Raw genomic sequence first — 15,565 nt, forward strand, 5'->3', positions numbered from 1 at the left:
ATATTTTTCCCTAAGTGAGAGTATTTAACAATCACTCCAGGCAATTCTGTTCCCACATCTGTAGGAAATATTTAAGGTGGGAATAGTAGGATGATAGATACTGTGATCATCTAAATAAAGTAGAAGAGTTAGAGACGCCACAGTCATGTGGTCCAGAATTCCCTACTGTAGTTTCTGAGAAAGGATCTCAGTACAGTGTCCTTGCTGGCTGCGAACTTGACATGCCCTTCCTGATTCCAGGATTACAGATACACATAAACTACATGCCATTAACCTGGTAAAAACTAACATTTCAGAGAAACCGTCTTCTGCCTTCCATACCTGAGAGGAAACTCAAGAATAAAAAGCATCATTCAATACATGCAAGGGTTAACTCACAGCACACTGATCCTTCAGCATATGCACACTCAGTCATTTTAAAGCTACAGTGTTTAACACAACCTGCGCTCCAGAGTCCTCTCCCTCTCCATGATAAACACTAAAGCTTTTCTCCAAGCATTTTAACTCACCTCTTCCTGGTCCAACATTTGTGTCTTCAACTTCTCCACCAGTTGGCTTTGTTGGTTAATCTCTTCATCCTAAAAATTGTAAAGTATCCAATTATCAAAGCATACTATAACCTGGCTTGTTTCCCAACACCAACTCTGAATTACTACCCCTCCAAAATAGTCAATAGAATTTAAGTTTCCTAAGGAAACTTGAAGAGAAGGTTTTTCTTCATTAATAATAGTGCCATAGGCCATATAACCAAGAAAAGATCAAAGTCTGTGAAGTCACTTTAAAGGCTAAAAATCCCCCTAGTTTATTTAAAACTATTACAGAAACTAGTGATTATATATTCACCTCAAAGCCCAAAAATATTTCTATTGTGCCCATGCTCACAGGAAAAATAAGCTATGAGGCAAAATGAATCCTCTCCTCCCCGACTTGGACAAGGTGCTTTTGGACAAGGTACTTAGCATGGCAACAGAAACCCTAAGACACCAGTCTTGCATATTTGCATACCTGGGTTCTAGTGAGAAAAGCATGCTTTAGGAGTTTTTCCTGTCCTTTCCTCTTCCCATGAACTCTCATGAGGGACCTCAGATCTCTAAATGGTTGTTTCACTATAATTCTTCACAAACCCAATGACAAAATTTTCTAGTTAAGTTTTGTTCGCTGGCTAACGGGTAGAACACAGGACTGCATTCGAGGCAAGTGGCAAGTACCCTACCAAAGAGCCATGTTGTTTTTAGGTACAGTATCTCCAGCTGGCCTCAAACTGGAGACTCTCCTGCCTCACCTTCCTATACGCCCAGCACACGGAGCACTTTGTTCTGAGGCCCAGTTTCCACAGAGAACTGAAGTTTATTCTCTCCCTGGTGCTGTAATGGAAGCCAAAGCCCCACGTGACACCAGCATGCTGGCACTTAGACACATGCCACACCATCAAGTCAGCACTTAAATTTTGCGTGGCTGTGATTCTCCCAGCCCTACATCACCTTGGTCTCATATGTCCCAGGCTGTCTTCAAAGCCACCATGTATTCAAGGCTAGCCTTACACTCCTTCCTTCTGCCTCTGCCTCCTAAGTGCTGCAACTTCAGCATGGCCCACTAACCCCAGCACTACCTTGGCTTTCTAAAAGCTGACAGAAATAAAGGTGTAGACCACACGGAACCTTAATACCGAGATTAAAAAGACTGGTGTCAATAGCACTCTACAACAAATGGACAAATATAAAACAGGTAAAAGGAAAGCTACCTTGTCGTCCAGCTGTTTATACAACTTAGCAATTTCTTCCTCACACGTTCTTCTTTCTGCATCTGTAAAGCTGCCGGACACTCCGATCGCAGCCGCTGGCTTATCATTGGCAATAGCAATATCTTTATCTGCTGCGAAAGCTTCCAAGTTGGCTTTCTCCTTGTCAAACTGCTCGTCCACAGGCACTGTCTCCCCTGAAACGACAATGAGATGGTTACTACAAACGTAGTAACTGGCGTCCGTCCCTCTGCATGTCCACACATTCCTTCTGCTTTGACCAGGTGTGTGCTGGTGTTCCCTACTGCCACTTTTAGCAGATTTGTTTGTGCTTTAAAAAGTTCTCCAGTGTCTGTCCATTTCTCACTCTGGTCGGTCACTGTTATTGTTTCCTCCACTGTCTCCACACACTCTGCAGACCTCTGAGCGTGGGCACTTACACCAGCTACTCTGAACTGCCCTGTGACTTGCTCATCTCAGTCTCTTTAGGGTCAACCGCAGCTCCTTACATCTGAATCATCTTTATCGTGTTCTTTACATCAACATTTGAAGAACTACCTTTTTAATCTAGTCTTTGCAGATTACGTTTGTTCAGGAAAGCCCACCAATAGCCAGCCCATGTGAAGATGTCAGACAAACAGCAAGCGTGGTCCTTAAGCTCAGGCCTTCTAAGCCGTGTTCCACTGAGGCCTGCCTGCTGGTGAGGGCTGTGCACATCCTGGGATTGCTGACGGTGGAGACAAAGTCCACTTAGCAGGCTTAAAGCCTGAGACTGTGGGTTCCCCCTTGGCAGGGAGGCAGGACGGCGGTAGGCGTCTGTTGTGAGGTACAGAGCAGAGGCAATCTGCCTAGCCTCTGGACCCAAGGCACACTTTTTTCCTTTTCTTCCTCCAGACCGTGAGTAAGAAACAGGGAGACATGAGTCATCCAAGCGTCCTTCCTGAACCCTGAACTCCACTTCTTACTGAACTACCTCAAGTTCTACTTGTCAGTTATTACTGAATTAAAATGTTTCTGTAAATACTGATGGGTGTCAGGGTTGGAAAGACGGCTCAGAGGGTAAGAGCACTGCTTGCTCTTCCAGAGGTCCTGAGTTCAATTCCCAGCAACCACATGGTGGCTCACAACCATCTGTGACGAGATCTGCTGCCCTCTTCTGGCATTCAGGACCACATGCAGACAGAACACTGTATACATTATAAAATAAATCTTAAAATTAAAAAAAAAAAAGTGATGGGTATCAAGTCCCATTTCACCATCCTTCGTCTCTGTTCCTCAATGTCAACAATTCAAACCAACTTTCTTTCTGGTCTGTTCCCAAGTTTTTGTTAGTTTTCAGGTTGGCATACTCTTGCCGTATACATCATGCTCTGCCTTCTCAGTGCTGGCATTACAGGCGTATGCTGCCACTCCCAGCTAGGTTTACATATAAGTACATATAAATGTATACATGCATTTTATAAAAGGCATCGTCACACAGGCCATGCAGGGCCAAACTTAAAAATCACTGGGGCGGTAACTCCCCAGGGCTGGGATTACAGGTATGCAATGGATCTGGACACCTGAACTTCCCTTGATCTCACCCGCTTCGCTGAAATCCACCCACTTGGGCCTCTACTGACTCCTTCCCATTCCAGGCACCTGACTACCGGGCAGCACCTTCGCTCTTACTGTTTCAGGTGACATAAAAACTGAACGACAGATCTCAATCTCTATTTGAAGACCCCTACATGCTTACAAACTGAAAACAGGCTTTATTTTTATTTAACATTCCTATAAAAATCTCAAATATCTATAACAGACAGCCCTAAGTCGGAAAATTAAATGGCAAATTCTTAAATTATTACCATTACGCCATCGGTTGAGTTCATTTTCAAGCCACTGAATGGTGTTTCGTAGAGTCTTATTTTTTTCCTTTTCTTTTTCATACTTCTTTTTCCACTGCTCTGCAGTTAACTCTACATTGACACAGACTGTGTTCTTAATTGTTTTGGCCCTAAGTGATGCAATTATGGAAAAGACATAATTAAGAAAGAGTAATAATTACAGAAAAAAGGATATGACTGAAAGTACTTTTAATTAACATCCCTATTTAATATATGTCGATTTAGCTAAGTAACAAATTCTCTAAGATTATCTAGTTTTTTCTTAGAACAAACACTAAAAAATATAACATATACTAGTGTCTACTCACAATACAAATAAAATTGTCAGGCTTAACTCTTTGGTAACATTAAAAAAACCTCAAAACTAAGAAAATGTATTTATTCTCCCAACTCACTGACAAGGTTGACTTAGTAACGCGAGTTATCACTGCAGGTGTAAGACAAGGCTGTAACTGATTTTCCTACAGTAGCTGTTTCACGGACATTACTTGAGCCTGTTAAGTATTCAGTGAGTTTAACACAGGCTCATATTTCTGACAGCTTTATTATTCTCTGACTCAAATGGTTACTTTCATCAATGGGAAATTAAACTCCAACAAAAATTTGACTAAATTTCAAAATTAATTTGAATGTCTATGAAAAGTTAAAGCTCGTCAGTGTAAAATTGTATTACCTATGCCCTGATCAAAAGTCCAGGGTCTAGCTCTGACAACACTGGACTGCAGTGGCGCCTGTCTGACATGAGTAATTTTAGTGCACAATGTCTCAGACCCTGTGTTCAACAACAGACCTCTGACCGAAGAGAAGTGTGGACTTCGTTTCAGACTCGTTGTACGATGAGGGAGAGCAGCAGATGACAATAGTGGTCCTGCAGTTGCCGCCCAGTGAGTCCTGGAGGATTCTGGTCATCTTACTATCTCGATATGGAACATAGGTCTACAACAAACACACACAGACAAACCCAGTGGGTTTTACACAGTAAAGTTCCTTCTCTAACTCTCGGTCATCCTGTTTCCGCCTCAGGCACTGTGATCAGATGCGCCTTCCCAGGCCTGGCTTGTTTCCTTTATTTTAACTACTTGAGTTCATAATGAGAACTAGGCTACACAGACTAGCGCTAAACTCAGAATACACACTCATCCTGTTAACCGTCAAGTCTCACATTGCCGCACACATGCTAATGGTAGACAGGGAGGCAACAGATGTGTGTACTCACACTGCCCTCTGCCAAAGCCGAGATGACATTTCCGAGTGCAGAGAGGGACTTGTTGATGTTTTTGGCTTCATCCAGCACTGCACCTTCAGCTCCAGTTTTACTAACCTGTAATAAGATCACACAATAATCAAGCAAAATTTCAAGTTTAAGATCATTTTCTGGGCTGGAGAGATGGCTCAGTGGTTAAGAGCTCTGATTGCTCTTTCAGAGGTCCTGAGTTCAATTCCCAGCAACCACATGGTGGCTCACAACCATCTATACCTTCTATTGCTGTCTTCTAGCATGCAGGTGTACATACAGATAGAACATTAAATAAAATCTTTAAAAAAAAAAGAAATCTCAGTTTATTAAAAAAAAAAAAAAAAAAAAAAAAAAAAGATCATTTTCTTTCGGCTCTCCAAACAGTCACCAATGAATAGTAATAAAATGACAAAGGTGAAGGGTATTCACACTGACAAACTAAGACTCTGCACACCTACTATTCTTCTAAGAACCAGGTTAGACAACTAGTTGTTCAAGAATGTGGTTAAAGAACCATTAAATTTTATTTTTAGTGAGCTTTTGACAGTAACAAATTTATATGTTAATTTGTAGTTAACATTGTTCATTTCTTTGCCACGTTAAAAAAAACCTGAAAATAGCCTAAACCATAATGCAGATACCATAACTGCTAAAAATAAGAGTTCTAAAGTATTACATAAGCTAAACCATGACTTAAAACGCAAGCACACTGCCTAAATGGCTCCTAGAATTCAGACCAGGTGTAGTCACACTGATAGGTAAGATGTGGATAAGACTTCTGGTAAACAAGACTATGTAAAACAAAACAGCGTTAACGGTCACAGAAGTCCATATTAAAACACTTAAATATTCCCTTTTTATAGACTAACATTAGAATTATGTAAGACTGATAATAAAACAAAAACCTCCAAACTAGTACAGCTGACTCTCTTATGCTGACAGACTCAGTAGCCAAGGAGGAGAAACACTCCAGAATAAACTGCACGTGTCCCCAACATACGCGGAGTGTCTCTGCTGAGCCTCTGAACAATATAGTTTAGCGTCCACTCACTACAGTAGGCGTTAGCAGCTGTCTACAGGCTCGTACATACAGAAGAATGTGTGTAGGGTCTCTGCAAACACTACATCACTCTATAGAGACTGGAGCATCTACGGATGCTGTATATTCATGACGGACGCTGTGAGGGTCCTCAAACAACCCCACGATATCAAGGGACAACAGGAGACCCAAGCAAGAAAGGTGGAGAAAGTGACAATTAATACTGATAACATAAGAGAGGGACTGAGAATAAAGTTGTGAGAGCACATGCTAACAAGCTGTGAAGGAACACACATCCTAATTCAAACACTGTGTCTACTGACTAAATTGAATAGAGCTAACTGAGAGTCACTTGGGAGCAGGTTATTGCCGTATCACATAGCATTGGCCAACAATTATAATTCTCAGGTTACCAAATCCAACTGCGCAAGTTCTCAAGATGCAACAATACGTAGTGTGTAAGCTTCAATTTAAGGTAAAATTTACAGAAATGCCTTATCTACGAGAATTTCAAGAGAAGGTTTACCTTTTCACTGCCAGCTAAATCAACCAGATACAGCTTCCCACTCAGTTTCTGTTCCGTTTGTGTATTCTCTTGTTTTACATTAATAAGAAATATACTGTGACTCCTAGAGCTATGTTCATTCATATCTGCAACGAAATTAGTAAGCAACTATCAATACAGTTCCTTCACTAATAATCTCCCCTAAAGCATTATTTTTGATACTAGAAACATCTCAAGATGAACAGACTGCCGCAGGATGTAAGGCTGACATGCCCTAGGCAGTACTAGTGAATACTCTACTTACTTGTAACTGCTACATGCCTGTTGGATTTCCCTTCATCTATGGTATCCATAACTTCATCTGGACTGCATACAAAACGCTCTGTGCACCCCTATGGAATAGTTTTAAAAGCATTGTTACCATCCTTTAAAAAGTCTCTCACGGGGCTTTCTGCAGTAATTGTGCTCTCGTATTGTAAGTACCTTCACATAGGGAACACGGTTTTTGTCTTCATGGACTGAAAGGTTGGTCTTTGAAACTGAAAAAGAAAAGCTGTATTAGCAACAGATCTGATATCAGCTATGAAATAACTAATACAAGTGGGAGGCTTACCTTAGCAGCCCAACAACAGGAAGTAAATTAAAAATCTATATTATATATAAGCTATGTATTACTATAAAAAACACACAAGGCCTTGTAAATCTACTAGGAGAGTAAGCTAGAAACTAATGTGACAGTATGAACGTCAAACTTGTAGCACACACGTTTCACAGATAAGAACATTAGGCCTCCACCAGCAGAGACTAACAGTCTGCTCAGGCTCTGCAGTCCTCGGCGTAAAGCTCTCATCACTGTTCAGAAGTGCCTGTGTGCTACAGCTCATGGTCACGCCCCTCCCAGGCAAGGTGCTCCTCCTTTACTTGTTAACTGACTTTAAGAAAAATTAAAAACAGAAGTACCCATATGCTATAGGCTACCCCGTGTACGACACGCCGCTGCATGCAGTCCCGTCTATGTTACTGAGAACATCTATGACAGGTGAGCAACAGGCGCCACCGACACTACCAGAGGAAGGATCAACTTACCATCTAAGAGGTCCCGTATCTTATCCAAATATATCTCAAAATAGGACACCTGAAGCACAAAGAAAAGAGCTCAGCCCATTAAATCACAACAGCATGTTCTCTTGGGAAGCAATGCAGCCGAAATGCCAGATGTCCAGACGAGGACATTACACCAGCCATAACTCATACCCCAAGAGGAAAGCCTGAGTTACTAAGTTGCTTAAATAACAAAAAGTCTCTGTTAAACAGCACACACAATGGACAAGAAGTTAAGTGTGGTGGGACCCTTAGAGCTCTGTGCTAAGCGGCAAGAACAAATCTAGTTCACCCAGCATCTAATGGCGTATGAACTAGGATCGGTTCCTACCTCTAACGGTCCTTCGACCTTATCTACCTGTAACAACTTTTTAAAACTGACTTTCAGGAACCAGCTATTTTGGAAAAGAATTATCCTAAGGCAAATCAAATATAACGTTTTCAGGAATTTACCTTAATATGAAATTCCAAATTTTCATCCATTGAGTAAATATAATTAAAAATATCTTGCACTATTCTTGGAATAATTCCCATGCCTTCTGGATCATGAAGTTTACCCTGCATAGAAAATAAAGCAGAATTTTTTAACAAATTTCAAAAGATGAATTAAAGCAAAGAACTTTAACTCTTTAATAAAATATAATAGGATAAGCACTAATAGGAGTAGCTTTTTTTTTTTTTTTAGAAATAGCTCTACAAATAATTAAAAAATTTTAACCATTACTTGTAATATTGTATAAGCATATACCAATTAAGTTATTTCTTTTTGTGGTTTTTCATGACAGGGTTTCTCTATGTAGCCCTGGCTGTCCTGAATCTCACTCTGTAGATCAGGCTGGCCTCAAACTCAGAGATCTGCCTACCTCTGCCTCCCGAGTGCTAGAACTAAAGGCGTGCACCACCACAGCCTGGCCACCAACTAAATTCTTTTAAGTACTAAATTTAGATAATCTGCATTAAAAATATGATTTAATTCATTTCCATATAAATATACATTGTTTTCTATACCAAAACAAATTCCTGCAAAAGCTAGGAATGTCTATATTTCTATTACTTCCTGAAAAGAACAGGCTGTCAGTTACTTTACACAGCACATCCCGGTGAACGGTAAACACAGATGGCCGTGATAGGGCCAACACAAGCTGCCTTTAAGGGCAGAGTTAAAAGAGGCCAGCCACGTCTGGCATTCTAGAGGAGCAAGAGAAGGGAAGGGCAGACCTTATCGGAGAAGTGCAGAAGATATTCTAGAGACAACACCTTTAATGTCATCTAAGTTTTCTCACGTCACAGAGTGGTAGAAAACTGCCATTTAATCCTAGACTGTTCCTTCCTTTACATTATACTGAGTTGGAAGACTTCATACTATGAAACACAGGCCCAGCTTACTAATCAAGCTCAGGAACTCAGAATCCCACACCTACATCACTGAGTGGATGACTCGCTCATGTTCAAGAACAGAGTATGAATGTTACCTCCATCGTGTGGGTCTTCCCAGATGATGTCTGCCCATACGCAAATATTGTTCCATTATAGCCCTCAAGAACATCTGCGAGAAAACAAAGATCTTACACTTCCAGAACTTACTTTCTTGAGAAATGCTCTCACTATAAGGTACGTAAAAGTGATCCAGGTTTAATATGTAATGAGTTTATAAGGTCATCAAAAGAAGGAACAGAAAGGTATACTTTAGTTTTATGTCACTTTGACACAAGCTAGAGGCTCAGAAAAGAGGGAACCTCAATTAAGAAAATGCCACAGGCAAGCCTGTGGGGCAGTTTTTTCTTAATTAGTGACTGATATGGGAGGGCCCAGGCCACCTCTGAGCTGGTGGTCCTGACTGAGCAAGCCATGAGGAGCAGCACGCTGCTTTTGGTTATGGTGTTTTCATCACAACAACAGTGACCATGACTAAGAGAGATGGCTCAGTGTTAAGCCTGCTTCCTGTTCTTCCTAGGACCCAAATTTAGTTCCCAGCATCCACACAGGGCAGCTCAGAGCAACATGTAATTCCAGGTCCAACAATCCAACGCCTCTGGCCTCCAAGGGCCACTGCACTCCCAGGTGTGTGCACGCCAGCACACAGCACAGGCACACACTTGCACATACACTTTAAAATAATAACATAAATCTTTTTCAATTAAAAGACATAGTCAGTAGTAGCTTTCTTAGTAAAGAGCCATCAAAGCAATTGTTTTCAGGACTAGATTACTTCCTGCTGTCAATTAAGAAACAAATTTTAAGTTACCAACTTACCCACACAAATTTCAACATTTCATTAAATGTATACTTTAAAGTTTTTGTCTTAAAATACAAAAACCTTGTCAATTGATATACATGTAACAAGGTATAATCAATGCTGCCTAATCTCACCCACCCACCCATGAGTATTACACACTCAATCATGGTTTGAATTAGACTGGGCCCTATAGGCTCATATATCTGCATGCTTAGTCTCCAGTTTCTGAGTCGCTTGGTAAGAATCAGAAGGACATGTGACCTTGCAGGAGGTTTGTCACTAGGGGTAGGCTTTGAAGTTTCAAAAGTTGAAGCCAGGCCCAGCGTGTGCCTGCAGATCAGGATGTAATGACCTCTCGGCTCCTTTCCCAGACCAGGCCATCTTTGTGTGCAGCTATGTTCCCAGCCACAAGGATAAGGGACTAACCTCTGCACTGTAAGCAAGCCTCCAATCGAATGCTTGCTTTATATGAGTTGCCATGGTCGTGGTGTATCATACAACAGTGACCAGGATACTACCCCAAATTCAGTTTTGCTAAGTAATTATTAAAGCACCTCTTCTAGTCCTTGGGTACACCAGGATCGTTAATATGCAAGAGTCTTAAAAAAGATGGAGGGGTTAAAGGGGAAAAAAGAATTATCAGGGATGGGGCTGCAGAGATGGCTCATCGGTTAAGAGGTCCTGAGTTCAATTCCCAGCAACCACATGGTGGCTCACAACCACCTATAATGAGATCTGGTGCCCTCTTCTGGTATGCAGGTGTACATGCAGATAGAGCATTCATACACTTAAAATAAATAAATAAATCTTATTATCAGAGTCACCTTTTGACATCCAATTTTCATGAATTTTAAGTTGATTTTTGGTGCCAAAAAAAAAAAAAAAAAAAAAAAGACAATATAAAATTATGTTCCGTTAGAAGTCAAGATAAAAAAGACTCTGACCAGCAAGGTAGTGCACATCTTTAACCCTGCCCCTTAGGGAACAGAGGAAGGCAGAGCTTTGTGAATCTGAGACTAGCTTCTAAGTTCCAGGTCAGCCAGGTCTAGGAGAGAGAGGTGAGGGAGGGAAAGGAGGAAGGAGTAGGGAGAAGGAGGTGGAGGGAGAGGGGAGGGGGAGGAAGAGACCCTGTTTCAAAAAAAAAAAAAAAAAAAAAGTCTTCTGGAAATGGACAATAAAAGCAGGGGGCACGGGGCTGAAACAAGGCCTTGCCCAGGCTAGATAAGCACTCTGCTACAGAGATGCTGGGAGCCCCTAGCTATTCCTATTGATCTTTGGAAAGGAAATGAAGTACCAAGAGTGTGCACACAGAAACACCATTAACTGAAAGAAGACACTACAGCCTGCTGTGATGGCTCCTAGCTCCTGTTCTCCCCATCCATCTATCTCAGCACAGAGAACCACAAGTTCAAGGCCACTCTGGGCTGTAAAAATCTTTTGTTTTTAAGGGGGACAAAATAATCTGAGTCACATTTACAATACACGAGATCACATCAACTTTAGAATTGCTAGCAATTCTAAAGAAGCAGGCAAACAGGGCCTGACGGAGCCACCTCTCTTCATATACATAACCATTCTCAGTAGTCTATGTCAAACTCCCTTGCTCAAGAGCTTTCAACCAATCACACAGACCTAAGCATACAATTCAATGTTCTGAGAAATCTTTCAAAAAGGTCCTTTCTGGGGCTGGAGAAGTGGCTCAGCAGTTAGAGTACTGGCTGCTCTTCCAGGACCTAGAGTTCAATTCCCAGCACCTACATAGTGGCTCACAATTTTAATTGCAGTTACAGAGGATCCAATGCCTTCTGGCGCACAAGGGTTCAGTCATACACGCAAGCAATACACCCAAACACATTAAACATTTTTAAGTAATAAAAATAGAATTTTGACAATCGGTACTAATTAACTATTTGTAAGTAGTTGTCTGTATAGTACATTTGCCAGACTACATACAGTTGTCTAATACTGGAGCAATAAATGCACACATATAACACACCTGAAACTCAAAGCATAACTGTTAAAGTTTTATATAATTACAGAGACTGAACTACACAATGTGGAAATATTTACTAAGCACCCACTATCATCCATGTTGTCTGGGGTGAGGAAAAGACAACAAATGCTAAAATTGTATTAAAGTAAATATGGCATTTTTAACAGCTAGAAGCAGTATCACGAGGACCCCTCAGCTTCCAAAATGCATAGGCACTCAAATATCTTACATAAAATGGTATGTCTGCACACAGTCTCTGCAATCCTTAAATCATCTCTCAATTCCCTTCAAAAGCAAGGCCAGTGCTGTAACAACCTATTACACCATGTTGTTTAGTGAACTGTGACTTGGTGGGCGCACGGGGGGTATATGTTTGATATGACATAATTTTATTTTTCAAAGACTTTTACCTGAGGTTGGCAGGCTTATAGTTAACTGTAATCTTTTCTTACCTTCAAATCTAAGACTTTGCTTTTTATAATTTCACTGGCACCATTTTTCAATACACTCTTCACATTTTTCAATACACTTCAATGAGCTCTGTGGTGAATACTCCTATGACCAAGATCCTGTCACTAACATGATTTCACTGTTTGTCACGCACCTGCTCACTCTACCTCCACATGCATTTCAAGATAAACTGCAGGTGTCTACACACTTCAGGGCTTTTCTACCTAACATCATCAGGATGTATAGTAACTAGAATTCAGTCATTTTCATTTTCCTTTTAAGGTAAAAGCTGGTGTGTAAGTAAAATGCAAATCTCTTACACTGTGCTTTAAAATCTTGGAAAACACACCCCAGCAATCACATAAACTGGGTATAAATCACATGAGATTTGACCTGCCCTGGTTCTTATTTGTCTTACCTCCCTACCAGCCTTCCCTCACTTTGCTGCTCTGGTGAAAACAGTCAAATCCATCAAGCCCACAATACATCATTGAGTTTCCCACATGAGCAGCGCTGTTTCCATATGGATTTGCCTAAGGGTAGGCGTGAGCTCTCTGCCCCAAAGACACCCCTGCTCTTCTCCTCCCTGTAAAAGACTGTAGGTTGCAGACCACTGCAAGCAAGTCCAGGTTAAGTCCCATGCTCACAGTGTATGCATTCACTCATACTCGTCACTGGGTTCTACTGTACATTTTCTCATCAGCCTCGTAATTCCTATGAGTAACAGTGCAGGACTCAATCTTGGTCAATGACTATGACCATTACTAATACACAGCATCTTTCTGAAATGTTTCCCTTCCCTTTTATAATGTAATCTTGTTTTGTGAGAAACAGGAAGACAGCTACAGAAAGTATTTCTTTTATCAGATTTAATTGGACAGGTCTGTAAACCCAGATACAATGGAAGCTGAGGCAAGATGGTACAATGTAAGGTGTGTCCTGGGCCACTGAGTAAGTTTCAAACCAGCCTAAACAACTCAGATCCCTAAAAAGGTACCAACAAAATCAAAACTAAAATATGACTAAGACCTGAATTGAAATCAGCACTTAAAAGGTTTTTTTCTCTGATGTGCAAGTATGAACACGACTGAACCATAGCCTAGCACATGTTAAAAGACTTGTCCATTTAAACCGACCATGAGTTCATGGGCTCAATCTCATTTAAAAGGCAGGAATGTCAATGGTGGAGCAGTTGCCTATCATGTGGACAGCACTCGGGCTTCACCTCCAGCACTTAGGAAACAAGCTACATAATATTACACTGCACTCATTTTTAAGTAGGGGTGGAGACAGGGCTCAATGGGAAAGGCATGCTGTCGCAGGCAGGGTGTTTGTGCCCATAATGCCAGTTCTGGGGAGCAGGAAGCAAGACAGCCTAGCCTAACCAGGGATACTCTAGGTTCTGAGAGTTCGTCTCAAAGAAGCAGGAGGCTGGAGACGGCTCAGTGAGGGCACTTGCTGGGGCAGAGGACCAGGTTTGCCCCAGCACCCGTGCGCAGTGCCTCACAACTGCCTGTAACTCCAGTTCCAAGGAACCCATAGCGCTCTTTTTAAAAACTCTACTTTATTCAGGGTGTTGGGGAAGCTACCTCCCTTCAAATCCCCCAACCTTAAGTAAGAGAGAGAAAAGGTTAGTGGGGAGAGGGGCCAGACCCCTTTACTTCTCCGGGCTGTTTATGGTCACGGAGTTCTTTGAGGGCTCTGTACCAATCTCCATCAACCGCAGACAAAGCCAACGGGCTCCTCCATGCTGCTCTGCCCCAAAGTGTTTCTCTCCGTTTGTCTGCTCAAACCACCACAGCATCTGTCTCTCTGGTCTCTCCAAACTGCTTCACGCCGCATGCCAACACCAAAGGCCACCCTTCTCCTTCTAGGCCTCAGAGTTACACCCTCTGAGTCCTAGACGACGCCCCTCTCCCAGCTGGAAAAGACCACCCCCAGGAACGTGACAGTTAACAGCTGTGGACAAACTACAGCCCAACTAAAAGCCCTCGCTTGGGGTTTGAAAGCAAAAGCATATTTACATGACATCTCTGAGTTTACAAAGAACGCAAAGCTTCACTACAGAACCTAACTGTCCCTTCCAGCCTCTGTGAGCACTGTACATAGCATATATTCAAACAGACACAGACACAAACATGCACGTAAACTTTTAAAAGCAACTGAGAAGCTATCTGAGGTTAACCTCTGACCTCCACAGACAGACATACTCACACAAGTCGTCACCGGGAATGTAATATAATCATACTCCATAACAGAATCTTTAAGGACAAATAATTGACGCTTCTAACAGAATTACACCACTGTTCCTCTCTATTTCAGTCAGGGAGTGACAAGTTAACTCTCCCTCATTTAATGAACACTGTCCCTCACCAACACTGCTCCTGCTCTACTCCTGGCAGATTGAAAGTCCTGTAGTATCTGGCCTGACTGAGACCTGACTTCCCTCTCAGGTACTTCATGTGACTGCCACTTCCACAGTGTAACCCTTAGTGTTCACTATTAGCTAACCACACCGCCTCCATGATCTTAACTTTACACACTGTCTTCATGATCTTAACTTAAAATCTCCACCTTCTATTACTTCTGACTATTACTTCAGGAATTTTTTGTCTTCTGGAAATCAACTACTAACCTTTTTATCAGTTTGTTTTGGTTTTAGAGACAGGGTCTTAATATGTAGCCCTGGCTGGCCTGGAACTCCTTCAGTAGCCCGGGCTGCCCTCACACTTGTGGTAATCTACCTGCCTCTTCCTTTGGAGAGCTGAGATTACAGCCCTATCCAGTTGGCCCACTAACCCTACATCTTTTTTACTGGCTTCCAAGGTCTCGTACGCTCTAACTTCCTGCAGGTACCATGGTTCACCACTATAAATATCTCATCGACAATACCATCATTTCTCTTGTCCTTAATCAGTCTTTTGTACCTGCTGGTGAAACTCCAAATGGGAGGTCTGGGAAGCTAACTTCAACTAAGCCCTTCACGCTGCCTAGCAATGCTTCCATGTGCCCCGTCTACCCATTTCACACCCACTGCTAGAACCACCTCCCCATTCCTCACTCAGTGATGTCTCACACTCAACTCACAAGATGTAATTAGTGTGCAGTGTCTACAGTCCTCCCCCTCACATGTATATACCTGCTTTTATCTTGTCATTAAAATGTACTACCTCTGCTCCTTAATTCTGACTCATCTGCTTTTTTTGAGACAGGGTCTCACTGTGTAGACGTGGTCTGGACTGGAACTTACTATGTAGACCAGGCCAGCCTTGAGCTCACAGAGATTGGCCTGCCTCTGCTTTCCAAGTCCTGGGTTTAAGGACCTGCGCCACCATGCCTGCCCTTACTCAGTCATTTTCATAGTGAAGCCCAACATGTCT

At 42.0% G+C, this 15,565-nt stretch overlaps 1 protein-coding gene across 2 annotated transcripts in view; it reads right to left on the minus strand.

The window, feature by feature from the left end:
• The window catches only part of Kif5b (kinesin family member 5B), a 43,431-nt gene that overhangs the window by 19,995 nt on the left and 7,871 nt on the right, over nucleotides 1-15,565 (minus strand). For both annotated transcript variants that reach the window (XM_055629228.1, XM_055629227.1), the window contains exons 3-13: nucleotides 8,979-9,052; nucleotides 7,960-8,064; nucleotides 7,492-7,540; nucleotides 6,889-6,944; nucleotides 6,710-6,797; nucleotides 6,427-6,551; nucleotides 4,841-4,945; nucleotides 4,415-4,560; nucleotides 3,586-3,734; nucleotides 1,742-1,935; nucleotides 510-578 (exon numbers count right to left, since the gene is read on the minus strand). In XM_055629228.1, coding sequence (XP_055485203.1) covers nucleotides 510-578; nucleotides 1,742-1,935; nucleotides 3,586-3,734; nucleotides 4,415-4,560; nucleotides 4,841-4,945; nucleotides 6,427-6,551; nucleotides 6,710-6,797; nucleotides 6,889-6,944; nucleotides 7,492-7,540; nucleotides 7,960-8,064; nucleotides 8,979-9,052 — 1,160 coding nt within the window. The remainder of the gene's footprint in view (nucleotides 1-509; nucleotides 579-1,741; nucleotides 1,936-3,585; nucleotides 3,735-4,414; nucleotides 4,561-4,840; nucleotides 4,946-6,426; nucleotides 6,552-6,709; nucleotides 6,798-6,888; nucleotides 6,945-7,491; nucleotides 7,541-7,959; nucleotides 8,065-8,978; nucleotides 9,053-15,565) is intronic.

Source organism: Psammomys obesus, unplaced genomic scaffold, assembly GCF_907164565.1.
Source record: "Psammomys obesus unplaced genomic scaffold, mPsaObe1.curated_primary_1811, whole genome shotgun sequence".
Taxonomy (NCBI): Eukaryota; Metazoa; Chordata; class Mammalia; order Rodentia; family Muridae; genus Psammomys; species Psammomys obesus.